This window comes from Palaemon carinicauda, chromosome 12, assembly GCF_036898095.1.
Source record: "Palaemon carinicauda isolate YSFRI2023 chromosome 12, ASM3689809v2, whole genome shotgun sequence".
Classification (NCBI taxonomy): Eukaryota; Metazoa; Arthropoda; class Malacostraca; order Decapoda; family Palaemonidae; genus Palaemon; species Palaemon carinicauda.
The window spans coordinates 14,066,016-14,082,667 of NC_090736.1; the positions used below are offsets into that span (position 1 = coordinate 14,066,016).

At 44.4% G+C, this 16,652-nt stretch overlaps 1 protein-coding gene across 2 annotated transcripts in view; it reads right to left on the reverse strand.

Annotated features, from left to right (window-relative positions):
• LOC137651231 (putative inhibitor of apoptosis) overlaps positions 1-16,652 on the reverse strand; it is an 83,973-nt gene that overhangs the window by 25,290 nt on the left and 42,031 nt on the right. For both annotated transcript variants that reach the window (XM_068384448.1, XM_068384447.1), the window contains exon 5: positions 2,137-2,815. In XM_068384448.1, the coding sequence (XP_068240549.1) occupies positions 2,137-2,815 (679 nt within the window). The remainder of the gene's footprint in view (positions 1-2,136; positions 2,816-16,652) is intronic.

A 16,652-nucleotide genomic window follows, 5' to 3' on the forward strand; every position in this document is an offset into this window, starting at 1 on the left:
CACTATATAAGGGTGAGGGAGATGTGCATGAGTGTTGTAATTCAAGGGGTATTAGTTTGTTGAGTGTAGTTGTAAAAGTGTATGGTAGAGTACTGATTAATAGGATTAAGGATAAAACAAAGAATGCAATCTTAGAAGTACAGGGTGGTTTTAGAAGAGGTAGGGGTTGTATGAATCAGATTTTTACATTTAGGCAGATATGCGAGAAATATTTAGCAAAAGGTAAGGAGGTGTATGTTGCGTTTATGGATCTGGAAAAAGCGTATGATAGAGTTGATAGGGAAGCAATGTGGAATGTGATGAGGTTATATGGAGTTAGTGGAAGGTTGTTGTAAGCAGTGAAAAGTTTCTACAAAGGTAGTAAAGCATGTGTTAGGATAGGAAATGAAGTGAGCGATTGGTTTCCGGTGAGAGTGGGGCTGAGACAGGGATGTGTGAGGTCGCTGTGGTTGTTTAACTTGTATGCTGATGGAGTGGTGAAAGAGGTGAATGCTTGAGTGCTTGGACGAGGATTGAAACTGTTAGACGAGAATGACCATGAATGGGAGGTAAATCAGTTGTTGTTTGCAGATGATACTGTACTGGTTGAAGACGAGGAAGAGAAGCTTGGCCGAATAGTGACAGAATTTGGAAGGGTGTGTGAGAGAAGGAAGTTGAGAGTTAATGTGGGTAAGAGTAAGGTTATGAGATGTACGGGAAGGGAAGGTGGTGCGAGGATGAATGTCATGTTGAATGGAGAGTTACTTGAGGAGGTGGATCAGTTGAAGTACTTGGGATCTGTTGTTGCAGCAAATGGTGGAGTGGAAGCAGATGTACGTCAGGGAGTGAATGAAGGATGCAAAGTGTTGGGGGCAGTTAAGGGAGTAGTAAAAAATAGAGGGTTGGGCATGAATGTAAAGAGAGTTCTGTCTGAGAAAGTGATTGTACCAACTGTGATGTATGGATCAGAGTTGTGGGGAATGAAAGTGACGGAAAGACAGAAATTGAATGTGTTTGAGATGAAGTGTCTAAGGAGTATGGCTGGTGTATCTCGAGTAGATAGTTTTAGGAACGAAGTAGTGAGGGTGAGAACGGGTGTAAGAAAAGAGTTAGCAGCTAGAGTGGATATGAATGTGTTGAGGTGGTTTGGCCATGTTGAGAGAATGGAAAATGGCTGTCTGCTAAAGAAGGTGATGAATGCAAGAGTTGATGGGAGAAGTACAAGAGGAAGGCCAAGGTTTGGGTGGATGGATGGAGTGAAGAAAGCTCTGGGTGATAGGAAGATAGATGTGAGAGAGGCAAGAGAGCGTGCTAGAAATAGGAATGAATGGTGCGCGATTGTGACGCAGTTCCGGTAGGCCCTGCTGCTTCCTCTGGTGCCTTGGATGACCGCAGAGGTAGCAGCAGTAGGGGATTCAGTGTTATGAAGCTTCATCTGTGGTGGATAACGGGGGAGGGTGGGCTGTGGCATCCTAGCAGTACCAGCCGAACTCGGTTGAGTCCCTTGTCAGGCTGGGAGGAACGTAGAGAGGAGAGGTCCCCTTTTTTGTTTCATTTGTTTGATGTTGGCTACCCCCCAAAATTGGGGGAAGTGCCTTGGTATATGTATGTATGTATCTTTATATCTATTTATAACCGTAACCATCATCATCATTATTAGGAAATAATGAAAGAAATGTCAGTTTTATGTAAACTTTCAGAGGAAGACAAAACAATGAATTGCAAAAAAAAAAAAAAAAAAAGTATATACAGTATTGGGCAACTTATATTTCTTGCATATGTATATTATCATTTGCCCTTCACTCACTTGGATATAATAAAATGTGGCCCCACTTGCCAATCAGTTGCCAATTCCTGTTATAGATAGTTTAGGAGTTTATTAAGAATAGGGTGTAAGTGTTTGTAATGCACTATACTGAACAATTACAGTAATCTACCCTACAGTTTGGTTAGTGGACAATATGAAAACAATGTAGCAAGTTTCTAAGGAGGTTGGTCAACCATGCATAAGCAGTGGTTAGTTGGTGAAGGGGCTGATGAGTTAAGTGACTATACAGAGTCAATAATTGCCAGTTGCTTGCTTCTCTATGACAATCGAGGGTTGACAATATTGGAAAATGAAAGAAGTTAATCATAATTCTAAGCAGGAATACTTACTTGATTTATCTTCCCCAAGTGATGCAGATTTTTTCATTCCCAATGATGGCAGTTCACAAGAAAGTGGCATCACTTTCCTTTCCTCACTAAAATCCATCTGTGTTAACAAAGGAAGACTTCTCTGCATGCGATTCTGGCTCTCTGAAGGAAGATTTTCATAAGACAAAGACTGCTGCAATCCACAACTTCCATTGACTACACTAGGAACAGTAGTTTGTGGACTATTCAGAGATGTAGGGCGAGGAAGGGGACTTATAGGAATGTGTCTCTTTATCTGGGGAAGTGGTATGACCGATGACGAGGTGGTATTAGGTGGAAGTCCTGGAAGGGCAGCAGCGGTGTCAGGAGGCGTAACGGAAGTTGAAGCAGGCTCAATGTCCCTACTATTGACATCTGTCACTTCATCATCATTGCTCTCCATATATGTCTCTTCTAGGAACATTCTGGTCTTCTCTTCGACATATTCAAACACAGCCGTTGCACACTGTTCAGCAGTGAAAAATGGTATTCCTTTGGTTTCTACTCGGTTACGTAGAACTTCCTTAATATGGGCTTCGGGGAAATTTAAAGCTTTTACCTCGCACATAATATCTAGCTCCATTAAAGCATCCAATTCACTCTCACTGATCACAAACTTTTCCATATTTTCAAAGTTTATATTTAATGGACGGTTTTGCATCTGAAAAAAAATTATTTTTCATAAGTACCAATAGGAAAAATAACACCTGTGTAAACTACTAATTATCAATAATAATGACAATACTATTAATAATAATTATGGCAATAATAATGACAACATTACAGTACTAGTAACAATAATAATGGCAATAATGACAATACCAATGATAATAATAATACAGTAATCCATCGCCATATACCGGTTCACCTATCGCGTCCTAGATACTTCAGGGATTGTTTAATCTATTATATGTAAATCTATATCATTGATTTCTGCAGGTCAATAAGCATTTATATTGGTTAAGATTTTAATTATTTTTGTGGTAAAATTATATTTTAATTATAAAATAAATTTTTGAATATACTTACCCGGTGAATATATAATAGCTGCAACTCTGCGGCTCGACAGAAAACACACTCAAAAAACTCGCGAGCGATCGCTATGAAGGTTGCGGGTGTGCCCACCAGCGCCAACTGTCGGCCAGATACCACTCTTGTATGTAAACAAAACCTTCAATTCTTCTCGTCCCGCTGTGTCTCTATTGGGGAGGAAGGGAGGGTCATTTAATTTATATATTCACCGGGTAAGTATATTCAAAAATTTATTTTATAATTAAAATATAATTTTTAAATATTTAACTTAGCCGGTGAATATATAATAGCTGATTCACACCCAAGGAGGTGGGTAGAGACCAGAGTTAATTATGTTTACAGCGTATAAGCTAAGAGTTTTTTTCATTTTGACAGTTATCAATATAACAAAACCAAAATAAATAGGTACCTGGTAAGGAAGTTGACTTAGACGATTACTCTGCCTTGTAAGTCTGTCTTCCTCACGGAGCCCAGCGATCCTCTTAGGATGCTGACAGACTCCCAGGAGCTGAAGTATCAAGGGCTGCAACCCATACAACAGGACCTCATCAAACCCCTAATCTGGGCGCTCTCAAGAAATGACTTTGACCACCCGCCAAATCAATCAGGATGCGAAAGGCTTCTTAGCCTTCCGAACAACCCATAAAACAATATTAAAAACATTTCAAGAGACAGATTAAAAGGATATTGGAATTAGGGAAGTGTAGTGGTAGAACCCTCACCCACTACTGCACTCGCTACAACGAATGGACCCAGTGTGTAGCAGTCCTCGTAAAGAGTCTGGACATCTTTTAAGTAAAATGACGCGAACACTGACTTGTTTCTCCAAAAAGTCGCGTCCATAATACTTTGCAGAGATTTATTTTGCTTGAAGGCCACGGAGGTTGCTATATCTCTAACTTCGTGCGTCTTAACCTTAAGCAAACATCGGTCTTTCTCATTCAAGTGAGAATGAGCTTCTCGTATTAAAAAAAAATCTGATAAAATATGACAAAGAATTCTTTGACATAGGCAATGAAGGTTTCTTAACTGAGCACCATAATGCCTCAGATTTCCCTCGTAATGACTTAGTACGAGCTAAATCGAACTTAAGAGCTCTAACAGGACATAATACTCTTTCCAGTTCGTTGCCTACGATCTCTGATAAGCAAGGAATATCAAAAGATTTAGGCCAAGGACGAGAAGGCAGTTCATTTTTGGCCAGGAAACCAAGTTGAAGTGAACAAGTGGCTTTTTTCTGTAGAAAAGCCGATGTTCTTACTGAAGGCATGAAGTTCACTGACCCTTTTAGCCGAAGCCAAGCACACTAGGAAAAGTGTCTTGAGGGTGAGATCCTTCAGGGAGGCTGAATGTAATGGCTCAAACCTGTCTGACATGAGGAACCTTAGGACCACGTCTAAGTTCCATCCAGGAGTTGCCAAACGACGTTCCTTAGAGGTCTCGAAAGACTTAAGGAGATCTTGGAGATCTTTATTGTTGGAAAGATCTAAGCCTCTATGTCGAAAGACCGAAGCCAACATGCTCCTGTAGCCCTTAATCGTGGGAGCTGAAAGGGAGCGAACCTTTCTCAGATGTAAAAGAAAATCTGCGATTTGGGCTACAGAGGTACTGGACGAGGACACAGATGCTGACTTGCACCAGTCTCGAAAGACTTCCCACTTCGACTGGTATACTCTAATGGTAGAAGCTCTCCTAGCTCTTGCAATCGCACTGACTGCCTCCTTCGAAAAACCTCTAGCTCTTGAGAGTCTTTTGATAGTGTGAAGGAAGTCAGACGAAGAGCGGGGAGGCTTTGATGGACATTCTTTACGTGGGGCTGACGTAACAGATCTACCCTTAGAGGTAGACTTCTTGGAAAGTCTACCAGCCATTGAAGTACCTCGGTGAACCACTCTCTCGCGGGCCAGAGGGTAGCAACCAACGTCAACCTTATCCCTCCGTGAGAGGCGAACTTCTGCAGTACCTTGTTGACTATCTTGAATGGTGGGAATGCATATAAGTCCATAAAAGACCAATCCAGTAGAAACGCGTCTATGTAGATTGCTTCTGTATCTAGGACTGGAGAGCAAAAGATTGGTAACCTTTTGGTCAACGAGGAGGCAAAGAGGTCTATGGTTGGTTGACCCCAAGAAGTCCAAAGACTCTTGCCCACGTCCTTGTGGAGGGTCCATTCCGTGGGTATCACCTGACCCCTCCGACTGAGACAGTCTGCCAAGACGTTCAAGTCCCCCTGGATGAATCTCGTCAACAGGGAGATGCCTCGAATTCTAGACCATAAGAGAAGGTCCCTTGCGATCTCGAGCAGCGTGAAGGAGTGTGTGCCTCCTTGCTTGGAGATGTACGCCAAAGTTGTGGTGTTGTCTGAGTTGACCTCTACCACTTAGTTTCGAAGACGCTTTCTAATATCATCAAGGCCAAGTGGACTGCTAATAGCTCCTTGCCGTTGATGTGCATGCTCTTCTGACTTGAGGTCCACAGACCCGAGCATTCCCGACCGTCCAGGGTCGCACCCCAACCCAAACCCGACGCGTCTGAGGACAACACGTGGTTTGGGTTCTTGACTGCTAGGGATAGTCCCTCTCTCAGACTGATATTGCTGTCCCACCATTTCAGGCATGCCTTTATTGGTTCGGAGACTGGGAATGATACCGTCTCTAATGTCTTGTCCTAGTTCCAGTGAGAGGCTAGATGGAACCGGAGAGGCAGAAGGGGTAGTCTCCCTAGTGAGACAAACTGCTCCAGGGATGAGAGAGTCCCTACGAGACTGTTCCAACTCCTGACTGAATAAACGTTTTCTTTTCAGCATTAGTTGGACTTCGAGCAGGGCTTGACTGCGAATCTCTATCCCCAAAAAATAGAATAATCTGGGATGGGATCAGTTGGGACTTTTAGGTTGACCACAAGTCCCAACTCCCTGGCCAGACTCAACGTCCAATGTAGATCCTGCAGACAGCGAAGGCTGGACGATGCTCTGAGAAGCCAGTCGTCCAAGTACATGGAGGCTCGGATCCCCGATAGATGGAGGGATTTTGCCACATTCCTCATGAGCCTCGTAAACACGAGAGGCGCAGGACTGAGGCCAAAGCACAGGGCTCGAAACTGGTACCCCACATTCCTGTAAACAAACCTCAGAAACGGTTGGGAATCCGGGTGTATAGGAATGTGGAAGTATGTCTCCTGAAGGTCGAGAGAGACCATCCAGTCGCCTTCCATAAATGCTGTCAAGACAGCCTGGTAGACTTCATCGTGAAGTTTGTCTTGACAATGAACACATTAAGCGCACTTGCCTCTTACGTACTCCTGCAGTGAACATGGCTGCCAAATCATGGAGCCATCCCTGAGGGACTTGTTCCTGCAGAGAACGTGGCTGTCAGATCATTGGAGCCATCCCTGAAAGCCTTGTTTATGCATGACATAATTGTACAGCAAAACTTCAAAGGCTCGAAAACAGCTGTGAAGTTGACCTGTAAAATCTTGGAGCATCTCATGGCCAGGCGCCAGGGAGAGTCTATGAGGTTTGAGAAGTCTATCTGGGCAGAGGCAGGAACTCCCAAGCCGAGAACTTCTCTCGTGTCATATCAGACTCTCGCTATATAAGCCAGTTTAAAAGAAGGGAAAGCAAAGGCTGTATCCCCCAAACTCCTCCTGGTGATAAACCAGTCGCCTAGGAAACGTAAAGCTCTCTAGGAGAGCGAGAGAGCACTAGCTTATAAAACAACGGCTTCGAAGTAGCTAGGCCTAATGTAAGCTCTGACGTTTAGGCGAACGAGGAGCAGCAGTTACAAAAAGATCCGGACAAAGATCCTTAAAAATCAGCATGATTTATTTAAAGTCCATAGAGGGCTAAGCAGCTTTAGGCTCCTCTCCGTCTGACAGAGTCCTCAAGGGAATATCAGTAGGAGGGGGAACAGCAACTTCCTCATCTGAAGGAACCTTGTCCGATAATAGCTGAGTCTCAAGCAAGGGAGAGACCTACCGTGGTGGCAATGCTTTACAAGCAGAGTCCACACGCACTGGTGCATTAGTAGCGGACCAGGACGCAACGTCATGTAACTGCTTGACAGCCTGTGAACTGTCAACAACAACAGGTGCGAGAGACCAGGACGCAACGTCATGTAACTGCTTGACAGTCTGTGAACTGTCAACAACAACAGGTGCGTGAGGACGCACAGCGTCCACTCGAGACTGCTTTGACCGCCTAGACTGAGCAGTCAAAACAACTCTAGAATGCGGAGGTTGACGCTCAGCGTCAAAACAACTCTAGAATGCGGAGGTTGACGCTCAGCGTCAAAACAAGTCAACTCCGATTGTTAGCGAACGTCCTGAACGTCAACAGGAGCATCAGCAAGTGGCCTAACGTCCAAATGTGGCTGAAAATCCACACGAGACCGCATCGAGTGTGGTTCTAAACAACCTGACTGACGTGACTTAGCTACGCCAACGTCAACAGGACGCACAAAGGAACGTTAGGGTGGCTGAAAGCCAGGATCTCGATGAGATAAACGGCTAGGCTCAACGGACTTATCGGCAGAATAGTCTTCCATAAGGGAGGCAAGCATATTCTGCATGTCTTGCCGTACAACCCATTTAGGATCAACGGGAATGGTTGCGGTAAGAGACGAGGGTAACGTCTGTGACCGCAAAACCTTGCCTACAAAAAGACTCTCGGAGTCTGTGTTACGCTTTTGTTAGGCGGCGAGCAGTCTTCCGATGACTGCATAGGGTCAGAGCTGTCCTAATGGCTACAACCAGGACGCTGGACCTGTCCTGAAAGGACTGACTTTCGCTTAAAGGGCCTCGAAACCTATTGTTTCACGGTTTCTTATGCGAAAAGCCTTCGGATGACGAGGAGAAAATCGTCTCTCTCGCCTTATGGTAGGGGTGATCTTGGTAAGATACACCCGATACCATAGAGGGAACGTCTGTTCGCTGATCAAGGCCTCTCGAACCCATAAGTCGTACGACATTACTTCTCCCCTGGGCTTGGGAGCTTGCAAGAGGTCCCGGACTAGGCGAACGACAGGCACGAACAGACGAACCCTCGGTCGCAACACTGATAACACTTTGCGCAATATCACTTTATCACTACGATTTTCTGTTTTGCACTTATTTCACTGAAATCGAATCTTTTAACAATTCACATCAGGTATGAATAAAACTGATTTCTACCTGAAGCACGCAATTCTACCCTCATCAAAAGGTTGTAATTGCGAAATCAGTCGTATAATGCAAGCATATTAATACCAGCAAAAAACAGTAAACATATTTTAAGATAAAAAATTCAGTGGCTGGGGAAGAGACTAAACACTAGTTCATTCAAAACTACGTTTTCAATCTCTCACCGTACATTGCCTGGGGACGAGAATAAAAAAAAAAAAAAAACTAAAAACGTTTTATCCTTTCTCCCCGTACAGAGACTAGGGACGAGAGTAACTCGAGAACAACGTTACCCGCTTGAACGGAACGTTTTCTCTCCTCTCTCTCCCTCCGTCTCTATCTCTCTCTCTCTCTCTCTCTCTTGATTTCGCACCTAAGAGAAGAGCCCACTTACGTTTCGTCAAAAAAACATGTTATTTGACCAAAGGAAAAAACTGAAAGGTTTTTCAATTAAAAAGTTCCTTTAAAATAGAATTTAAAACATTTAAGCTTTGAAAGAAGAATGAACAAAACGTCAGAATCGATTTACTCTTTCTGCAAAGTGAAACCGTGATACTCTCTCTCTCTATCGTAACGATAGAGCGCAAACTGCGTAGCATAAATAAACTAAACGTTAGTTCATCTTTGAAACAGTACGAAGACTATTCAAAGAAAATCTTTCATAAAATATCTATTAAAAAATATTCATTTAAAAAGTTTTAAATCATTAGCTCTTTAAAAGCTATTTACGATTGAAAGGGCTCAACGTTGTTTAACTTCGGTTTCCAAGTTAGGACCGCCTACTCTCAGGAAAGGTCGCATATAAACAAATCATTAAAATTTATTTTGATATTTATTATAAATGGAAAGTTAATCGAAGAGGCCTAATAAAGGCGGTGAGATATAAAATATATAGAGGAAAATCTATAATTAATTTATAACGTGATAAGATAATTGCTAAAAGCCTAAACACACTTCCGTCTAAGGGAAGGGTCGGCCATTTAAAAGTCAAAGAAAGTCCATACTCTCTTTGTCATCAAAAATTAAATCTATCCAAAAACGAGTTCAAGATTTAAGATGAAGATAAAACACCTGCACTGCGAAAGCTCAAACCAAAATGAAGTACTTCACCAAATATGTTGAGAAAACTCCAGGTTCTACAGCGAGTATTGATACGTCTTGTCGTCAACGTCGACAGAGAAGAATTGAAGGTTTTGTTTACATACAAGAGTGGTATCTGGGCGACAGTTGGCGCTGGTGGGCACACCCGCAACCTTCATAGCGATCGCTCGCGAGTTTTTTGAGTGTGTTTTCTGTCGAGCCGCAGAGTTGCAGCTATTATATATTCACCGGCTAAGTTAAATATTTAAAAAATAAGCATTTATGCACTTAAAAATTAAGTTGATTAATAAATAAAAATACAGTACAGTATTGCATTGTATAAAACACTGAATAATATATATTAAAAGTAAATGTGTAGTGTACCATAGATGAATACAAAAAATAGTGCGACTGTAAGGAAAACAAAGCTCGGGATGCTTGGCCTAGTTTGCTCACATGATTTCATACGTGGCACACTACTGGCCAATAAATTAGACACTACAAATCGGAGCACACTGGTCAGTATCCTGGGGGCTTGTTTTATCAGTGACCACAGCATCAATCTTCAGCTAATTGTAGCATATGGTACCCAACTTTGTTCAGTTTGCTTTTACTCATACAAATGTGATACTGTTCTGCATCTTCATCTGAATTGTTTCATGTTTTTTTTTCACATTTATACAGTACAGTATATAATAATGTCAAATTAGGAGACAATTTGTATTTTTCCCTAACTAATGCAAACCTGGAGTTATCTATTTGGATTATCTTTCGGCAAAGCTGGAAGGAACCCATTAGACTTGAAATGCGAGGTGGCAACCCTGCCTAACCGCTTGAGCGGGTAGGTTGGGGGTAGCTAGTTGGTTCTATATATACTCTCACAGCAGTGAGGTATGTCTTTTGATTGCAGGCAGGACTTCTGGGGGACAGGTGATAGTAGGCCAATTTATAAAAATAACTCCGTATTACAGTAGTTAGGGAAAAATACAAATTATCTCAAAATTTGTCATTTTTTCCCATACTAACAAACCCGTTAGTTATTTGGGTGACTCACTGTTAGGTGGGTGGAAGTCCTAAGTCTGGCATGGACATTGACCCAGTTTTACCTAGTACAGTAATATGACTGTAGTCTAGGGAAAACTTTGACACCTCACTAAAATATACAAAGTGAGCATAACAGTGGCCTGTGCAATATGGCGTAATAGAGTTTGTTGTCTTGTATAAACACAATCTCAGTTTATATAGGAAAAAAAACAAGACGTATCCCATTGCTTACCACGCAGAAAGCGATGGGGACGTGGACAGTATATAAATTTACGACTTATACTAGGTACAAGGAAAGTGATAATTACCAGCAGAGCTTGAAGCCAGCTTGTAGAGGGACCCATGGTGCTGTACCCCAAGGGAGGGGAAGATGAAGAAAGGAAAGCAAAACATACTCTAATTCATCCCAGTCTTGACCCAGGTAACCAATGCCCTCAACCAACTGCTACTTGTCCATCAAGGAGCCTGAGGTATTCTTAAACCACTTGTTGAGCAGCCAGCAAAGGACCGATAGTGAATGTATCGAGACTCCTGTGGGTCATGTCTTTCAAGTAATGGGCTGTGAAAGTAGTTTGTCTCTTCCACACACCCGCTTGAATTACTTGCAAGACGGAGAAGTTGCGTTTGAATGCCAGGGAAGTGCTAATTCCCTTGATTTTATAGGCTCTAGGATGGCAAGCTGGAGGAGGATTGGGAGCCAAGGCTCTTTTGATCACTTGGTGGATCCAGGAGGAAACCGTGTTTTTAGTGATCCTCCTCTTTACTCTCCCTGAGCTAACAAACAGAGGTGTTAGTTGGGGCCGTGTTGCTGCATTGCATTTAAGATAGTACAGGGTATCTCAAACTCCTAAATGGGCATAGTAACAACTGATCTGGGTCATTGGTTACAGAACGGACTCTCAATCTGAAAGGGCCCAAATCTAAGGTCCAGTATCCCAGATTTTGAGTCTTAGCAATGATTTCAGGGACAAATCCCGAGTGTCACTTCCCCCCAAATCCCCTTGAATGGGCGATGTCATACGAGAGGCCATGAAGTTCACCGACTCTCTTTGCCGAGGCTAAAGCGAAAAGGAATGCCGTCTTCAAAGTGAGGTTTTGGTCAGTTGCATGGCGTAATGATTCGTATGGAGGTCCTTCTAAGGATCTCAAGATGCAAACCACGTTTCAAGGAGGCGGCCTAATCTCTAACTGAGGGCAAGTGAACTGCCTACTTCTTTCAGTTTAAAGGCAAGGCTTAAAGCCAAACGATAGCATTTCAACGCCGAGAAAGAAAAAAAGCTTTTCCTCCAAAAGTATACAAGGAACTCTGCTATTACTGGAATAGTGGCTTCGAGTGGAGAGATATTCCTTCCACGACACCAATCACAGAAGAATCTCCATTTAGCCTGGCAGACTGAGGCTCAGGACTTACGCAAGTAACCGACATTCTCTAGGCAACTTGTCGTGAAAAGCCCTTCTGAGAGAGGAGACGCTGGATAGTCTCCACGCGTGAAGTCGAAGCGATGGCACGGTCCTGTGAAAGATGTTCGCGTGTGGTTGTTTGAGTAGATCTGGTCGTAAAGGAAGCTCTCGCGGTAGATCTACTGAAAGTTGCAGGATGTCCAGAAACCCCTCAGTGTGATGCCATAGCAGAGCCACAAGGGTCATCATTAGATCTTTGGATGCTCTGGTCTTGTTGAGCAGTCTTCTCATCATACAAAACGGGGGAAAGGCGTACACATCGATGTTGTCCCACCGTTGTTGAAATGCATCCTGCATAGAGGCTGAGGGTCCGGAACTGGAGAACAGTACAGCGGAAGCTTGCAGTTCAGAGATGTTGTGAACAGATCTACAGTCGGGGAACCCCATAAAGTCAAGACTTTGTAGGCTATCTGACGATTCAAAGACCGTTCAGAGCCTACTATCTGAGTCGCTCTGCTCAGATTGTACGCGAGCACATTCCTCTTGCCGGGAATGAAGTACACTGATAGACACATCGAATGTTCTTCTGACCATCTGAGGATCTTTACTGCAAGCTGGCATAGAGGCTGTGAAAAGGTACCACCTTGTTTGATTATGCAAGCCACTACCGTGGTGTTGTTGCTCATCTACACTACAGAGTGATCTGCCAGCAACTGTTGGAACTGATGAAGAGCTAGGCAAGCAGCTCTAATCTCTAAAAGATTTATGTGCTGGTACCTTTCTGACAAAAGGCCGGAGATCATATGGTGCAGCAGGTGAAACCCCCACCCTTCTTTTGATGCATCTGTGAAGAGCATCCAATCTGGAGGAGGGGGGGGGGTGAAATTCCGGCCCCATCGAAGGTTTTTGTCTACCATCCACCAATTCAAATTTGTCACCTGATCCTGAGTTATAAGAACTAGTGTGTCCGGTGGATCGGAGTGTTGGTTCCACACGGACTTCAGCTGCCATTGCAGGGATCTTATCCTGAAGCGGCCGTTTGGAACTAGACAGATGAGTGAGGTTACATGACCTAGCATACTAAACCAACGAGAAGCCGGAAGGACTTCTTTTGAGGAAGGATGCAGCCACTTCCCTCAGTCTGTGTACTCTTTTATCTGATGGGAAGACTTTCTCTTGGACGGTGTCTAATATCATACCGAGGTATACCAGCCTTTGGGAAGGTTGCAGTAATTACTTCTCGTGATTTGTCAGGATCCTCAGATCCTGACAAAACTTGAGAAGCATGTCTCGGTGACGAAGAAGGGTCGTCTCTGAGTCTGTCTTAGATACTTCCGTGAAGACGGATGGATTGGGATCTGGAAGTATGCATCCTTTACATCCAATGTGCACTTGAAGTCCCTTGGATGAACCGCTTGAATGACCGTGTCTGCCGTCTCCATTCTGAACTGAGTCTGCGGCATAAACTTGTTCACAGGAGAGAGATCAGTGACTGGTCTCCAGCCTCCAGTCGCCTTTTTCATCAGAAAAATTAGACTGTAGAAGCCTGGGGACCCGTCCGCAACCTCTTGGAGAGTGCCCTTCTACAGCATGGTCTGGACTTCGGTCCTGAGGGCCAGCTCCTTAGCGGATCTCCTCGCATAGAACCACTGGATCCTGAGTCAGAGGAAGGAGAGATTGAATGAACGGGACGCGATACCCTAGGGCAATCATTTCGACCATCCAGGGTTCCACCCCGTGAAGCTGCCACCTCTGCCAGAGGCGCTATAGGCATCCTCCCACAGGTGGTAGGTGAAAAGTAATGCCATTCCTAGTGGGAGTGACCACCTCATCCACTTCACTTTCCTCGCTTCTTTCCTCTTGAAGACTTGGTTCCTTTCTGGGCTTTGGATGGAAAGGGACGCTTAGACACCTTTGAAGGTCTGGAGGACCTAGAAGCTGAAGAGTGAGAAGAGGAAGGTACTTACTGAGTACGAGATGACTGGGAAGGTCTACCATATGGTCTCTATGTCATGGCCCTATGGAGGCGAGAAACATTTGACGATTTCCTCCATCGCTCAGTAGCCCTCTCTATCTCCTCTGGGACGAAGAGAGCAGAACCCTCAAGAGTGGAGTTCCTCAACCGGAAGACTTCCACCTTCGGCACCTGTTTATGGAATTTCCCAATGACGGTATCCCTCCTCTTGAGTATAGCATTCGCCCACAAGTTGAAAATGTGGTGCGACAGGAACTCACAAGTTCAGGTACCCGACAACAGGAAAGACTCCAAAGTCTTCCGGGCCGACTCCTTTGAGAGATCATGGGAGCGGACCATGAAGCCCAAGGTTCCTAGCCATAGATCAAACCACGAAGCAGCCTGCATAGGGTACTTCGCACCTCTTTCTATGATCAGGAGCTCAACTGCCGAGAGGGAGGCCCTCAGAGATAATTTGTATTTTTCCTAACTATACAAACCTTAGCTATTTATTAGGGGTTATACTTTTGGCGGAGCTGAAATGACGAGCCATTAAAATTTAACGAGGGTTAACTACCCACACCACTAGTTAGCGGGGGTAGGGGGGGGGGTAGCTTGCTACCACTCCCATTCACACACCTGTGATTTAGTCACTTTGCTTGGAGGTAGGACTTCAAGGGAGATAGGGATGGCAGGCGAGTTTGTATAAATAGCCAAGGTTTGTATAGTTAGGAAAAATACAAATTATCTTCGAATTTGTCATTTGTTCCGTAACTGGAATACAAACCATGCTATTTATTAGGGGTGACTCACCCATTAGGAAGGGTGGACATCCCTGCTATTCTCGATTTTGGCTTTGCCCGGGGGCTCCTTATCTGAGTATGTTAGTACTCAAAAATAAGGAGTCCCTGCCCTCGCTAAAAACTTGCTACGCAAGGTCCATGGCCTATGCAAGCTGTGTGTTGAGACGTTCAGAAGTGTGACTGTCTAGGTAAAGTTATTCCGAGTCTATGTAGGAAAAACCTGATGTAACCAAGACTTTCTCAATACCCCCTCGCCAGGGTATGGGGATGCAACAATATTAGCCTAATACTGGGCACACAAGCGAGCATGGTTTACCTGCAGTGGTTTGAGGTCAGCTTATGTAGAGAACCCAGGATGCTGCTTTCCCCACGAGAGGGTAGGATGAAGAAAAGAATAAGAGCAAGTCAAATCTAAAACCGGGTAACAGTGCCCTCAACCTTCTACTACTTGTCCAATAAGGAGCTTGAGGTATACAACCAGCTGTTGTGCAGCCACCACCGGACCGATAGAGATCGTATCGAGTTCCTGTGGGTCACGTCTGGCAGGAGAAAGGTTGTGAAAGTCACCTGGAGCATTCACATCCTTTCTTGTAAAACCTGCGTCACAGAGTAATCTGCTAAGAAGGACCAGGGGCATAGTTATGCCCCTAACACTGTGAGTCGTCATGTCGAGATGATGTTTCGGTGATCCTCCTCTAGTCTCTCCCAGTGCTGATGACAAGAGAAGGGACCTGGGTGGGCTGTTGCCGTTTTCTTTAGGTAAAGTCTCATACCTTACCCTGGGTACAGTAACGGATGATCTGGATCGTCCGTTACCGAGTGGAGACTTGTGTAGGATCGGTCACCTCAGGAGACTGTGTCTGGCGACATACTCAGGGACGAAACTGAACATTGTCTTTCGCCCTTTTCAATATTGGGCGATGTCGAAAGAGAGACCATGAAGTTCCTTGATTCATATGGTTGCTGTCTAAGTGTGTAGGAACATTGTGTTCTTAAATCAGGAGAAAATTTGTTGCCTGGTGAAGTGGAACATAAGGAGGTCTCTTTAGGGATCGGAGAATTTGAACCATGTTCCGAGAGGAAGATCTCAATTCCGACTGGGGAAAGGCAAGTTATAAGTCCGTATGAGTTAGGAAAAGTCTATCGATGAGAGGGTGTCCCTTTCTTTCAGTTTGAAGGTGAAGGATCAAGGTTGAGTGATCATCTTTACTTGTCGAAACTGAATAGGGGGTCTTTTCCTCTTGTATATACTCGAGGATTCCGCTATTGCTGGAATCGAGGTATCAAGGAGACACACCCTTTCCCATGACACCAACCACACAAGACGTTATACTGCCTGGTAGACTGATGCTGAGGAATTCCTCAGATATCTAGACAACCTTTTCGCAAAAGAGGTATTGGGTACTCTCCAGGCGTACAATCATAGCAAAGCTATAGCTTGTGGTGGGTGTCGAAGTGGGTTGTCTGTGATGTGGAGAGGGTCTTCTTGGAGAGACTATCAGGAGCTGCAAAAGGTTTGAAAACCGTTCTGCATAATGCCATAGCGGAGCTAAGAGATCCTTGAGAGATTGACCGATGTTCTAGCTTTCTTGAGTGCCCTTCTCCAGATAAAACAGGGACGAGACGTAAACGTCATTGTTGTACCCACCGTTGTTGCCAGAGAGCCTTGGGGTCTAGGGCTGGGGAGCAACGGCAGCCTGAGATTCAGGAGCGTTGCGAACAGATCCCTAGTTGGAGGACCCCGTAAAGTTGGGACTTTGTCGGCTACAAGGCGATCCAAAGTCCATTCGGTATACCTGTGCACATATCGTCGGCGAGCACGTTCTTCTAGTCTGGAATGAAGCGGGCTGATAGTGGTACCGAACGGACTTTGGCCCATCTTAGTGTTTATACTGTTAGATGGGAAGAGGCTACGAGCAAGTTCCTTCTTGCTTGTCGATGTGAGTCTCTATGTGGTGTGTGGTGTGTCGTCCATCACATCACTGAGTGGTCTGTTAGGAACCGATGAGGCTGCTGAAGGACCGGAA